The 14,395-nt window shown below is 38.7% G+C and overlaps 2 protein-coding genes across 2 annotated transcripts in view; both read right to left on the bottom strand.

Moving 5' to 3' along the window:
• Positions 1 to 7,163, bottom strand: part of sucla2 (succinate-CoA ligase ADP-forming subunit beta) — a 29,357-nt gene extending 22,194 nt beyond the window's left edge. The window contains exons 1-3 of the mRNA XM_004566299.4: positions 7,032 to 7,163; positions 3,947 to 4,142; positions 867 to 966 (exon numbers count right to left, since the gene is read on the bottom strand). Coding sequence (XP_004566356.1) covers positions 867 to 966; positions 3,947 to 4,142; positions 7,032 to 7,115 — 380 coding nt within the window. The 5' untranslated portion in view covers positions 7,116 to 7,163. The remainder of the gene's footprint in view (positions 1 to 866; positions 967 to 3,946; positions 4,143 to 7,031) is intronic.
• A 1,310-nt stretch (positions 7,164 to 8,473) lies between these two features.
• med4 (mediator complex subunit 4) lies at positions 8,474 to 12,062 on the bottom strand. Its single transcript, XM_014410275.4, has 7 exons — positions 11,910 to 12,062; positions 11,122 to 11,188; positions 10,356 to 10,526; positions 9,944 to 10,001; positions 9,752 to 9,838; positions 9,536 to 9,667; positions 8,474 to 9,167 (listed from the first exon to the last, which is right to left on the bottom strand). Exons 1-7 carry the CDS (start codon positions 11,978 to 11,980, stop codon positions 8,995 to 8,997), a joined length of 759 nt encoding a protein of 252 aa, XP_014265761.1. The 5' UTR covers positions 11,981 to 12,062; the 3' UTR covers positions 8,474 to 8,994.
• Between the last annotated feature and the right edge of the window lie 2,333 nt (positions 12,063 to 14,395).

The raw sequence follows: 14,395 nt of genomic DNA, 5'->3' as shown, positions 1-14,395 counted from the left end.
ATACTGGAGACACTTTGCCAAGTAGGCAGCATTTTTCAATTACACAGCAGTCAGCTGTGCTAAATAAAAATTAATGAAGCACTTTGATGACTACAGCAGCTCAGATATTCAATCAGCTCTACAATCTGTAGGCATGAGAAAGACCCCTCACAATTTTCCAGCAGTGGAAACAGCCCAGAAAATCCTCAGCAAGTGCAGACTTAGCAATGCTAAGAAACTACAAAAAACACAGGAGCTACATGTCAGACCCTACAGACCGTAGCTAGCATGTCAAAGTTCATGATAGCACAGTTGTGATGACTTCAAGTTTTTTACGTTATTGTTGCTAAAGATCTTTTTATAAGCTATCGAATCGCAGGCTGTTTTTCACAGAAGTGCATAGAGTCGTGGGAAAACATTCTTCAAATGACTGCATATTCACTACTCAAGGTAGGGTAGGTTAAATTGATTAGCATGTAAACATGGTCAAACATCATTAAAAGGTCTCTAAACACAGCACTGTTTCTTCATACAGAAGGAGCTGAACTCCCTGGTGTCTTCCACCTCCCTCTTCATGTATGTGTTCTCCTCTCCTCCTTTCTGTGCCACAACATGATGAGGAGCTAGGGTGATCGTTATTTACCGTTATCTCTCCTACAATCTTTCCACTCCCATGGCCAAGAAAAACATTTCCTGCTGATCCTGTTTCATGTTAATAATCTTAAACATGGGTTTTACTGTGAAGCAGCAAAACATACTCTTTGGTACACGCGTAAGTGAGGACAGGATTTTATCTAAGATGTGTTTACATATAGACAATCGTAATTTAGCCGATTTGTTGCCAGTAACGACTTATTTTGTTTAATTATAAAGGGTGGGTTACTTACGAGTAGACGATCCTCACTCCTCCCTTTAGTCCACCTTCAAACGTCCCTTTTCCTCTGCCGCCAGCCAGAACCTGAGCTTTCACCACAAGGTCCTTCGAACCTAACACACACACACAGTGATATTAAATGCACTAAATGTCATAGTAACTAATCAGTTACATGACAGACCGGCCAGAAATGAAGTTTGTACATTGTTAATATCAAGTAAAAAAATATCCTGGTTTTCTGTTAATATTTACACTCACATATTTCAAATGTGTGTTTGCTGCTTTATACATAAATGTACCAATCACTGCTCTACTTCAATTTTGATATTAACAGAAACAGACCTCCATTTGTATGTTTTCTGTAGTGACGCAACATTTAGATGGACTAATTTGATCTTATTCTCCTGTCACGCATAAACAATATGGCCAGAGGCTTACAAGACACCATGAGGCTTTTGCAATAATGGCTGAGTTTAAAAGTGAGAGGAAGGACTCCAGTTGGCAACTAACGCACCCTTGACCGTTTCAAAAATATGCAGTGACACAAAGCTCTGGGTCATAGTTGAGTTTTATTTGAAGGTTTGTTCACAAGTTTGGCTTTTGAACCAGTTTTCTTCAAATCTAGGTGGCAACTTATCACTAACTGTGCTAATGTCTCATGATAATAGTAAATTATATACACATTTAGCTTTAACTTCTTTAAGAACAGCATGGCATGCTGTAGCACACAGCATGTTTCAGTTTTTTTCCATTAATTAGTACTTTTGTTCATTTTCATCAATACACAGTTTCATTCTGGGACTGAGGGTGGAGGGGGGGGGGGGGGTAGCTCAGTTTAATCATTTCCTTTTATCTTATACTTGGCCTTGGCCACACCCTATCACAGTTCATCCTCTGTCTCAAACAAGCTCTTTAGAGCAGTCTGTAAAATTTCTTAAAGATTTTGATGAAATTAGAAAAGTGGAGGACAAAAGAAGACGTGGCAGCAGCCAGTGGAACCACTCAGCCTCCTAGCAGATACACCTATCGTATAAAAATTTTACATCGTCTTATTCTTGAGTTAGTACATTCACAAATGTGGGCGTGCAAGCCTCCTCAGAAATGGTCTCAGTCAAAGGGGTAGCTGTCAAGGAGTCATTCTTAAAGAACATAAACAGCAAAATCAGACAAAAGCTGTACTGAAAATCAGCGGCAGCAGGTCTTATGGAGAGATCAGTCCAGATTTCACATATTTGGTTCAAATCATCATTAATATATACAGGGGAAAAAATACAACAGTGAATGTCTACAGCCATCTATAGAACATAGTGGAGGCTTCGTTCGTCATGTTTTGGAGCTGAATTTCATCCAGGGACGCAGGAGATCTTGTCAAATTGGTGGAATCATGAAAAAGTACCATCAGATTTTGATCCACTGCAAATTAACATCTGGAAAACATCTGACTATCAATAGCTTCATTATCAGCATGACAATGACCACAAACACACTGCCAATCCAGTGAAAGCATGCCTGTATGAACAAACAGACAGTGGCCTCCCAAGAGCACAGACCTTAAAATTACTGAATCAGTGTGGGATCATCTTGTCAGAGAACAGAAAAAAAATGTCAGAAAACATGCAAAGAAGAGTTTTGAATGTCCTTGGACAAACCTGGAGAACAATTCCTGAAGACTACTGAAACACATGACAAGCAATCTTCCTAAGAGAGTTCAAGCTGTGCTGAAGAATAAAGGTCTTTATACCAAATTTTGACTTTCAAGCTTCTTCTTTTTGGCTTATATACTGTATTTCCATGTATGATTGAACATGTGTCAATAAATAACTGCAAACGCTTCCCATTTTCCTAGCAAAATAAAGAAATTAGGGGTGGCTAAAAACTTTTGCAACATACTGTATATGCCCCCCCCCCCAAAAAAAAAGCAGTAGAGGACCAGCTTAGCTAAATAAGTCTTATCATATTACATGTCTCCTTACTGATAGAGGAATATAACTTCACACACAGGCAAAGTAGGAGTAACATATGGGGAGAAAAAAAAACATGGCATGCAGCTCCTTTCATGTTATTTACAATGAACAAGAAACAGGGTGTGTATTGATTCCAACAGGTGCATCTTCTTTCTATCCAAGAATTGTGCACGCTGAGTGTCAACTGATACCACTGAAGCAGGAGATGGCTATGTATAGACTGGGTGTGCGAGAGTCTTTCTCTGTCTGTCTCACTCTTACACGCGCGCACGCACGCATACACACACACAAACAATGTTAGAAAAGCCTCCAAGTGGCATTCAGGTCCAGAGGGGTGATGAAAGAGTTAGCAGCATAAATGGATAGTCACGCCACTGGGTTTGTCAGAGAGTAATAGCGTGGTTAAAGTCAAAACTTTCATTCCATCTCTTTAAATGCTTTCAAGTCTAATGCAGAGCAATGGGGTCAAAATGTTTAACACCGGCATCTTTAAAGTTTTTCATTTCAAACATAGCTCTAAAGTGCTCTTCTTGCTCATATAAGACCAACCAAAGAAAATCACCACTAGTAAATCCACAACAGTGGCTTGGTGGTGGACCATTAACAGATAAAACATTCATAACACTACTAAAGCCCACTGCATTTAACATGGTAGCTAAATTCAAAGGTCTCCAGACTGAAGTTTGACAGAACAGAGTTTAACTACAGCAACTCTAAATGTAAGACTTCTGTACTTAAGTCAAGTTTGTGAAAGTGATGGCTTATACAATATGAGATTGTTTGGAATAGAAACAGTACTAATGTAATTTGGCTTCTTACAGACAAGGTTGTATTATGATTTATTTAAAACGTTAATATTGCCACAGTCAGTTCACAATCAAAGCATTTGAAGTTTAGCCTGCTGGGCTTCTCAAGGCTTCTGTAATTAAATGCATATACAACATCTTCAAATGTCAGTGCCTCTTTATCCATTAAAGTGTGAAGCTGTGCATCTTGACTGAGGTTGGACATTGTCTTTAAAAATCACTTAAACTGTTCTAAATAACAGAACTACAGTTTTTGTTTTTTTTGTCCTTTAGTAAAGGACAGTGAAAGTGAACTTGCTTGTTAACGACTTGTTCAGCCTTACCAATCTGCTTGGCCACAGCGTACGCCTCCTCTGAGGAGTTAGCCACCATGCCGGCCGGCACAGAGATGCCGGCCTCTTTCAGCAGGCCGATGCTCATGTACTCATGTAGTGAGAGGTTCCTCTGCTGCTGCTGCACGTGAGGGGGCTGGGGCTGGGACACATGGCCGCCAAACAGACCTGAAGAACCACCAAGAACCTGAAGGGACAGAAAGAACAAGCACAGGAAGCAATGAACTTAAAACCAGTACATCTACCATCTTCAAATGTCAATCTAACCTACAAATAAACAATCTCTTTTAACTCAAAACAAGCAGACACATCATTGTGTTGTCTTTTGCTCAATATTGCTAGAGCAACATGTGAAAATCGCAGACACTAAACCCACGAGATAAAATTCCTACAACACAAAACATAACCATCCTTGGAGGAAGAGAGAATCGTTCACAGTCCGTAGGACCACAAAAGCAACACTGGAAACTTCAGCAAGGATGTGAAACAAAGTGTTACTCAAAGCATATCAGCTGGGCATTAGACAATCACGTTTATTTCCTCAACTAAATCAGTGGACCAAAAGAAAAATCCAACCTTTCATTTTTGGTCAAAAAAAAAAAAAAAAAAGAAGACAACTGGCTGCTTTATTAGGCACACCTGCTTCACATATTTACTTATTAACACAAATATCTAATCAGCATTTAGGCAAATAGGCATGGTCAAGACAACCTGTTAAAGTTCAAACTCAGTATCACACCAGAGACACAAAGCGATTTAAGTAACTGTGACGGTGGAGTGGTTGCTGCTGCCATACGGGCTTTGTCTGAGTACCAGAAACTGCTGATCTGCACTCTAGGGTTTACTGAAAAAAGAAAACATCCAGTGAGTGGCGGTTCTCTGGGTAAAAATGCCTTGTTGATGTCAGAGGTGATAGGAGAATGGTCAGCTGCTTTGAGCTAACAAGAAGGCAACAGTAGCTCCAATAACCACTCAGACTAAAGCAGCAGAAACTCACACCAGGTGCCACTCCTGTCAGATAAGAACAGGAAGTGAAGCTCACCGAAAGCAGTCAACAGAATGATGATTCTGGATTTTTGCTGTGATATTCAGATGATAGCATCAAAGCTAACCGTAACAGGCTCCATCCTGCCTTGTTTCAATAGCTGAGGCTAATGAGGTGGTATAATAGTGTTGGGAATATTTTCTTGGAACATTCTGGGGCCTTAAGTACAAACTGATCACCATTTAAAAGCTCTCACTGTACTCAAATGGCCTCCACGGTCACCAGATCTCATTCCAACAGAGTACCGTTAGGATGTGATGGAACAAGAGACTCACACCATGAATGTGCAGCTGACAAATCTGCATCTGTGTGATGCTCCATGTCAATATGGACTAAAATCTCTAGGGAATGTTTCCAGCCACTTGTTAAATCTGTGCCACAGACAATTAAAGCAGTTCTGAAGGCCAAAAGGTCCCCCCTGGTACCAGTATGGCGTACCTGTGACTGAAGTAAGTGTTTAGCTAAAACAGAACAAGAAGAACTAAACCTGTTGCGGTTTTTGAGGTTTCAGATACCAGACAATTAGTCAAACATTACTTTGTTCTGTTACCTTTACACACTATATAAAATTATATCACAAGCAAAAGTGTGTGTAAACAGACATTATTAACTCTAATAGGTGTGCACACACTATCAAGATTATAATGAACAGAAAAAAAAGGGAGCAACTGAAGACTTTTTGTTGGCTACTCAAGTAAGACTTTTAAAGTCCCTCTTGCAACCACATAGAGTGTAACACATGTATTATTTCACTGTTACACCATCCAAAATGAAAACCCAGAACAATACTGCAATTAAAATATACATTATATCACATTTCCAGATGGATAACTCAAAAATTCCTATTGATGAATACAAATGTAGGCAAACGGAGTCCTGACAGGTAGCCTAAAAAGAATGAAACAATTTAAAGATCACCGGTCTTTTTCGTTGATCTATATTACACCTTTCAGCCATCTTTCAAACCAGTATCCTATAAATTTTTTTAGCTGAAAAAATGTTAATATTGTGTCACTAAATGGCGTATTCCGAGTTTTGGACAAAAGAACTGAATTCGGTGCTTTTAGAGAGCTTCAACAACCTGCAGATACCTTTTTAGTAAAACAAATGTAAAGCTTTGCTGATGTTATCTGAACAATGTGTCAAAATAAGTTTTACAAGCATTTCAAACTTTCACCTAAGATGACACAAAGACTTCTGTTAAGAATGCTGATACGTTTACCACCGATAAGACAAAACACTAAAACCAGCTGTTTTGTATTGTGTAGGTCCTCTTCATGCTTCCAAAACAGCTCCGGACTGCCAGAGCACAGCCATGAGACCACTGAGTTTGTCCTGTGGTGTCAGGTGTCTGCAGCAATGTTTAGGCTGGAATGTCGAGACCCAAAGCCTCCCACCAATACGACATAAATAACGTAATTCTGCTCAGTGTAGAGTATTCAGAGTTTTGCTGGTCAGGCTCTATCTTATGGGGGCCCTGGTGTAATGGACTCCCGGTTGAATTGCGCGCTCTTCCCGGTTAGATCTCTTCCGTCATTTTATCTTGCTGTTCCCCCCGTTGTATATTTACAGCGTATCTCTGCAGTGAAAGCTGTTTATGCTTCCGAGCCTGAGCGGATTTGGCCAGATAACTTCCCAAGAAGACCCAGCGGGACAGATGTCATGGGGGAGGAATCGCTGGGATGGAAGCTGTAGCAGCTGCCGGTGGAGGTCACTGAGCTTCACTGAGCATATCCTCCACCAAGAATGCCGTTCACAGCCACACGAAGTGTACGGCTACAGAAAAGACTAAGGGCACAGTGATTCTTTGGCCGTTTACTGCTTAATCTGCAGATTTGACAGCCGGCCGTGCTAACTATGTGCTAGTTAGCGTGTTAGCCAAAATAACGGAAACTCAATCGAGTTGTGCTAATGTCAAATTTGACCCTGTCAGATTCGTAGAACTTTTAACCCTCGGGGAAGGTGTGGTGCCATAACAGACACATTCCACGAAAGCCCAAACGTTGTCTTCCGTTGTGGATACACACTTACCTTACAAGCGGAGCTAATAGTGTTTCTAGCCCCTGAAGTTCTCAGGCTAGCCGTCAAACGGCCGCAAATCAGGGACGTCGCCATGTCTCCCTCTACAGCAAAGTGGATTGAACGCGCACGCGTAGTGCGATTCCAAAGACGCCCTCCCCTCTGGTAATTTCAAATGCTGTCGGAACGTTCAGTCCCATGAAAGGAATGTTATGGCCAAATAAAAAAAGAAAATACATACGTATAAACACACACACACACACACACACACATATATATATACACTATTTTTGTAAAAACTAGGAATTAGTATTTTGAGAATAAAGTCGAAATGTAGAGATTAAAGCCCTCTACAAAGTGCCTTGCGTAGATGAACTAGTAAAATCGTACTTCAGAATTGATTTATGTTACAAGTAAATTGTTTATTTTTAACCATAAACACAATGTGCAATCTCCACATTTCGCCTTTTCCCCCTCAAAATAGTTTTTCAAATGTAATGTCAAATTTTCAACCAAAATCTGAAAATGAACACAATTTGTTATTGTTTTTTTTTTTATTAATCTGGCCCTATTACTACCATTGTACAATGCTTAGGATGAAGGACTCAGGGTTAGGGTAGTATACTGCTGGTGTGTGTTCAAATATCTGAAAATATGCGTAATTACTTTAAAGAATAAAAATGAGCATTTAAAAAGTAGCTAAATGTATTTGTTTTAAATATCCACTTCGTGCCTATTTCCCCTTTTCATAACACTGCAAAAACTCAAATAGGCTACATCACATAATTTTAATAGCATACTGCAAAAACAAATCTTTATTTCAATCTTTAACCATAGTATACAATAACATAGTGTTTTACAGTGAGCTCCTGAAGGCAGCACTATCATTGCCTCAACATACTGTAAATAAAGACTCCTTCCGCCCTTTAACCTAAATAAATACAATTCTTAGTGTCAAGTATAAACTTGTAAATGAATAAATGAAGTCATATCTCATGGCTCATTTTAAAAACAACAACAACATGTAGGCATCGTGTTGCACTCTGACATTAGTTCCACTTGTATGCAACAAGAAATTAAACCTTTTCTACCCAGTGCTAATTTCTGGCTTGTATCTCTATTATCTCCTTATCTTTCCACTCAAAAAAGTGATGTCAAATGCAAGATGGCCCTGATGTACTTATTGCTCTTTTGCATTATGTTCTACTTCCACTTCCAGTGAGAAATAGTGTTCCAGCACGTGTCAGTTCAGATTTTCAAAGATTTGATAAATAAAAACATACAGCCAACACCTTGCACCATGAAATGTACTGAATCGTAATGGATGAGATGACCTCTGACTGTATCTACTTCCATCTAATGCTGTTCAGGAACATTTGAAAGTTGGTGTTCCTAAACATGAATAACAAAACAACAAATCCACAAATCCAGACACAAAAAGAGTAGAAAAAAAATTGTATTCAAAAAGTATTTATTTACAAGACTGAGTATTTACAGGCATATATACACAACTTATACTACACTGCAAACATTCTGACCGTGACCAACTAAAATTAGACATCAAGTCTCTCACACACACGGTGTCACCAAAGAGCAAAAGAAGGCAAATTATTGTCTTTGTTTTCTGAAGGATATTCTTTGGTCTGTCTTCTTTCATGTAGGAGTCCAGAATGACACGTTCTTCATTTTTGCTAGTTCTAGTTTATACAGTAGTTTCACTGAACTGTATAATAACGCCAGTTAGCCTGGTTCTGTCCAAAGGGAACATAATCCACCTACTAACACCATAAATTCACTAATATTCAAAAAGGGTACATTTTAAAAAAATCAATTTCTCAAAGGCACAATAAATGACTGAAGCTGAAGATGCCTGCTCAGATGTTGCTCGCTGGTGAGCTTTAAGTCGAGCAAACAGACACGCGCGCGCGCACACACACACACACGTCTCAGCATTTCTTGACTCTGAGACACACTTTTAGTCGGAGTCACTACTGCTGCTGGAGGAATCTGTGGACATGGCCTCTACATCATCTTCATTCTCCTTGTTGTGACCCGGAGGCTCCAGGCCAAAGTCATTGCCGTGGTGAGGGGGCAGCATCCCCACTGAGACATCAGACGACTGCCACGGGTAATGAGGCGTCAGGACGTCTGAGGTGACACGAGAGAAAAGTGATTATTCTGTGAAACGCCAAACACTGACTGACACTACTTATCTCAGCCTCTCTCTCAGCTCCCTTATATAGTATCTGAAAGCTGGTACTTTTTGCCAAGTTTCTTATGTTACAGAGCTTGATGTAGATGCAGTCTGAATGGCAACAAATAAAACCTGTGTTCAGTGTTTATACTTGATAAAAAGAAAAATAATGGATCCATCCTTTAACTTTTTTAAGGATGGATAATGATAAATTGATAAATGATACATTTTGAAATCACCGTAACAAACCTCTGACCTCATCTAAAATCTCTTTGCCAGGAGGCATGGGTACTCCTTCCTTTAAGTGCTCAGCTGAACTTACCTGGTAACCTCCCAGCAGCTAACGCGTCTCCTGGCAGATGACCGTTCACACCATTGGTGGACAGGTTGGCCATGTGACCAAGCATCCCGCTACGCATTTCCAGGTCGGTAGGGTACGGTCTGCGTGGATCACCTGTCAAGTATGACAACAGTGAATGAAGCTGAACATGAACTTTTACCAACACCCAGTGTGAGATACAGAGAGCCTGGCACATACCTGGCACCCAGTTGAGAGGAGCACACACAGCGTTACTGGCACTGATTCTGTGAGCATACTTGATGATTTCTTCTGATGAGATGCTTCCTGCAGAGAACATGTAAACAGTGTCAATTTATGGGCAAGCCATCAAAGAGAAAACCAGCCATCAAACAAAGCTTTCACCAGAACGTGTCGGGAGTGTTCCCTCACCTTTCCTGGCTCTTTCGATGGATTTCAGTTTCTCTTTTGCCTGGTAAACAGCAGTGGCCTGAAACAGATACACAGAAATATATCAATCCTCTTTATCACTTCTCACATGATATTAGAATTTAAAGAAGATGTAGTTTCTGTTTATTATGACTATTCGTATGCTGGCCTCATTATTTTAAACCTTGGCCATGTTTAATATGAACATCTGTAACACGGTATATCAGAAAAAGAAGAGAATCATAGGCCCCTTTACATTACAATAGCAACACTATAACCCTGAACACCTCTGCTGTAAGAGCACAGTATCAGCTACACCAGCATACTTAAAACATTTGAGCATTTATTTCAATCTGTCAGCGCTGCCCTGCTCTGGATAAAAAAAAAAATACAACAAGAGACAAGCCAAACCCACCAGGATGTGTTCTGCTTCCTTCAGTTGTTTCTGGAGCTGCTGGATGTCACTATCTCTCTTCTCCACCTCCTTCTCCAGCAGTTGCATTTCCTGGTGAACCTTCCCCTGCTGCTGGGCCACCTCCATCAGCTCCTGAAACTCCTTGTCCCTCTGCACCAACAGCTCCAGGATCTTATGGATAAAGCATCAACACATTCTGTTATCAAAGATTTCCTATTTCATAGGCTTCATACAGGTTAGTGTAACTAACTAAAATCACTCATGTCTAACACAATAAAAGGTTCAAAAGCTATGAAAGATTTATGGACGACAGAAAATCAGTTGGAAGGAACTAGATATCTTCAAATGTGACAGCATTAAAATTAAATGCTTAAATTTAAAAAAAAATTATGCTTAGCAATTAAGCACAGGTTTGTCCTTAAAGAAACAGTGATCCTGTATCAGTGATCATGTCTCACCAAAACTTTAAAACAGCAAAAAACAAAAGACTGTGCAAATCCACAAAGAACTTGAAGATCAAGTACCAGAAACTGGAAAAATACAGACACCGAGTGGCAGACAAGTATCAAACTGGACAGTGTTTCACAACACTGACCAAATATATAGCTGGAGACATTTTAGAATAGCTGCCACATAGTGAGACTTGCTTCTAGAAGGCCTTTGATCACCACTAACCCTAGGACTACGCATGGTCTGACAGCCACTGTGATGGTCATTAGTTTGTTTAAATCTCCGTGTGTCGACTAAAGGCTGAGTGGGGTGTTACCTGCGTGTCCTCTCCAGGTTGAGGCATTTTCTGACTCCTGGACAATGCCAGCATCTCTATCAGCTCCCTGAAATGAACACACACACAATTAAAAATGGTCAAAAACCACATTTCAATCCAACAAATCAAATTTCTATGTTTATATATTTATTTACTTTTTAAAGCTCATACTGATGATCGTTTTCTGTACGCCTATGTTCGCTTTGTTTCTCTGATTAGTCATTTTGGCCATTCTTGTGGTAGTTTCCTTTTGAAAGTCTAAGGAGCTTGGAAAGAAAAGCGCCTGGACTTCTTTGAGTTGCTTGAAGACGTTTCACCTCTCATCCGAGAAGCTTCTTCAGTTCTAAGGGTCCAATGGTGGAGAGTCCCAGTCTCAAAGAAGTCCAGACCCTTTTCTTTCAAAGCTCCTTAGACTACGATGACCTGGATGAATGAGAACCTTCACAGACATATTTCCTTTTGAAAATGACTATTAGCCGTAGAGTGTAGTACCTACAAACTCTTCAACAACCTTGTTTTATAAAATGGAGTCTTCTAACTGCTAACAGTTTCCAACAGAAAAATTAGAACAGTGTTTCAGGTTGTTTCAAATCCCAGAGCTCGTTATCTTTCTTTCAGAAAAGCCGTAGGCTCGGCCAATGAGCGGCATGTCTGCTAGTAATCAGCACAAACTGGGGGTGCTAGTTCACGGCTCCGAGTATTTTATCTCTTCACAGATAAAATACTGATAGCTTACCAAACAGTTTACACGAGACACGAGAAAACGCTCGCACGAAGTTTAATTTTACCTGGATAAAACCTCCAAATCATCCAGCACAGACAGCAGTCTCTCCTTCGTCGATTTCTCCGCCGCCGCCATGTTTACTTTCGTTCCTCTGGCTTGCGCAAGACAGGAAATGACGTTCCAAAATCTTCTTCTTCGTCGTCTTTGTTGTTTTCGGGCAATTTGCGTTTTGGTCTCTAGGGTATGCTAGAGATATGACTCCTGTTCTCACTTCCGTAGCATTTATTGGCGTTATTAATATTATTGGCAGTCATATTCTAACCTAGACTTATGGTGCCTTATTTATATATCTATAATGTAATCTATAATTCTCAATAATTTGTACTCAGTTCATCTACTCCAAATAAATTCCTCCTGTTTTTTTTAACGTTTTAATGCACTGCACTTATTTATCAGACCTATGTTTTTAATTACAGGTTACCTCTCATTTACACAAGTAAGAGCATCAAATATTGTTTCTATTATCAGCGTATTTCACCTTCATTCAAGCGAAAAGCAACACCAAAAAAATAAGGAGTACATTAAGTTGGAAAGGTTGATAATATATATATTATTATGACGGGGAATAAAGTGGAAATATTCAAGTAACGATTCAAGCGCTTGAAAATAAAAATGAGTACAGTACTTCTGGCATCCTTTTTTCACTGTTGTTGTGTGTGTGTGTGTGTGTGTTTTTTTTTTTAGTATATCACACATTCCAGCTGGCGAGAAAGAATTGTATTAATCTTTTGTTTTGTTTTGTCACTGTATATAAATGTGTTCACACAGCTTTATTTTATTTTGTTCCCATATTCTCCGACCAGGGGGAAACAGCCGTTTCCCAGATGTAGGCTGTTTCCCCCGGTCAGGCCGTAGACAGCGCAAACCGAAACTGAAGAAACTTCCGGACCGTCAAAATAAGTGCAAACCTGCTTAAAATTTCATAAAAGTTTATGTAATGCAAGCATTTATACAAAAAGGGAAAAGTGCCACAGTAATTAAAAGATAAAATACATAAAACGTTTTTCTCTTGCAAGCTGTGTACTGTGATTCTGTATTTCGTGGTTGGATATTGTCTTTCGCAGATGAGAACTCACATTACAGCCTAATTTTATTCACGTGGTTTGTTGAGATATTTGAATCAAAGAAATAAGATATATTCTGAATTCATTATATAGCTCATCAGGTAAAACTGACAGTTCTTCTGTTTTTTTCTGTAAATCAAAAATGTGTATATTTCCTTGAAGCCCATTAAATTATTTAAATTTTGGATTTTTATGTTGAATGTTATTTCTTTAACACACTACCAGTTTTTAGTCATAATTTAAGTTCGTGTCGTTATGTTAATTTTCTTATTTTCTCTTATGTTATGGCAGGGATATCAAACTCCTTGTGTAAATATAAAGCCAGATTTGATCTTAACTGTCATTTCTGTCATTGCAAAAAAGTTTAACAACACAATACATCTCAGTTTTTCTGCATTACAGAGAAATACTAAAGTTTTTCAGCACAACTATTTGGGCTTAAACCGTAAGAAATAAATGCATAAATTACTTCCACTAATTACGTTAATTGTATAAAATTTACATCCAAATGTATTAATACAGAAAAAGTTCCATTAGCTTATGGCACAGATGGTCTTTTACTTATAAAAACAGAACATTTTTGTTAGTTGAAAGAATTTTTGTTTTTATATTTTTCCTTTAAAGGCCACTGCAAAAATGATGAATTTGAATAACAACAGTAAAAAAGTGTCATTTGTGTTTTCATTCTTTATTTACTTTAGGTGAGTGGTCACGGGGGAGTTTTTTGATCAGTAATAAAACTCATAAAACTTATGAAAATACAGTTTAAAAAGTTGTCCCAGGGGCCAGATTGGAGAGTATTTGGCAACTGATTCTGGTCCCTGGGTATTTGACGCCCCTGCCTTACTTTTACCGTATTAATCAGTGTGTGTGTGTGTGCGTAGCTCGGATTGTCCCCCCCACCCCACTCTTTGGTGTTGATGGGTTGGTTATGCAAATATATCCCAGCAAAGTAATAAACTCTATAAATTATAGTCATAGTAATAAAGTCTTGAGTTTAGTGTATGTAATCCATTACATTTCGGAAGTAAATTATATAATATTTATTGACAGCTCTAGGTACTAGAGCAACAGTCGTGATCTAATCACTTTCATAATATTTGCACAGTTTTAATGTTCTATATTTAAATAAAACATTTTAGTCTATTACTTGCTTTTTTTGTATTATTTATCTATTTTATTATTTAACAGCCATTTATATGTTCTTTTAAGTAGGTATAGTACTAAATATGTTAACTGAGTTTTTCGTTTATTGTTTTCTGCATTGTTTTATTTTGTTGTTTATCTTGCATTCCCATTGCCTGTGCTTCTCGGCCTATTGTAAATCGTTTTGAAATACATGTCGTACATAGAAGAGGCTATAAAATAAAGCATAATAAAAGCAAGTATAATAAGGTATAATAAAGCACGTAGATACAGATGTTTA

This window comes from Maylandia zebra, linkage group LG16 (genome assembly GCF_041146795.1).
Source record: "Maylandia zebra isolate NMK-2024a linkage group LG16, Mzebra_GT3a, whole genome shotgun sequence".
In the NCBI taxonomy this organism is placed as follows: domain Eukaryota; kingdom Metazoa; phylum Chordata; class Actinopteri; order Cichliformes; family Cichlidae; genus Maylandia; species Maylandia zebra.
This window is presented reverse-complemented; position numbering and strand designations above follow the sequence as displayed.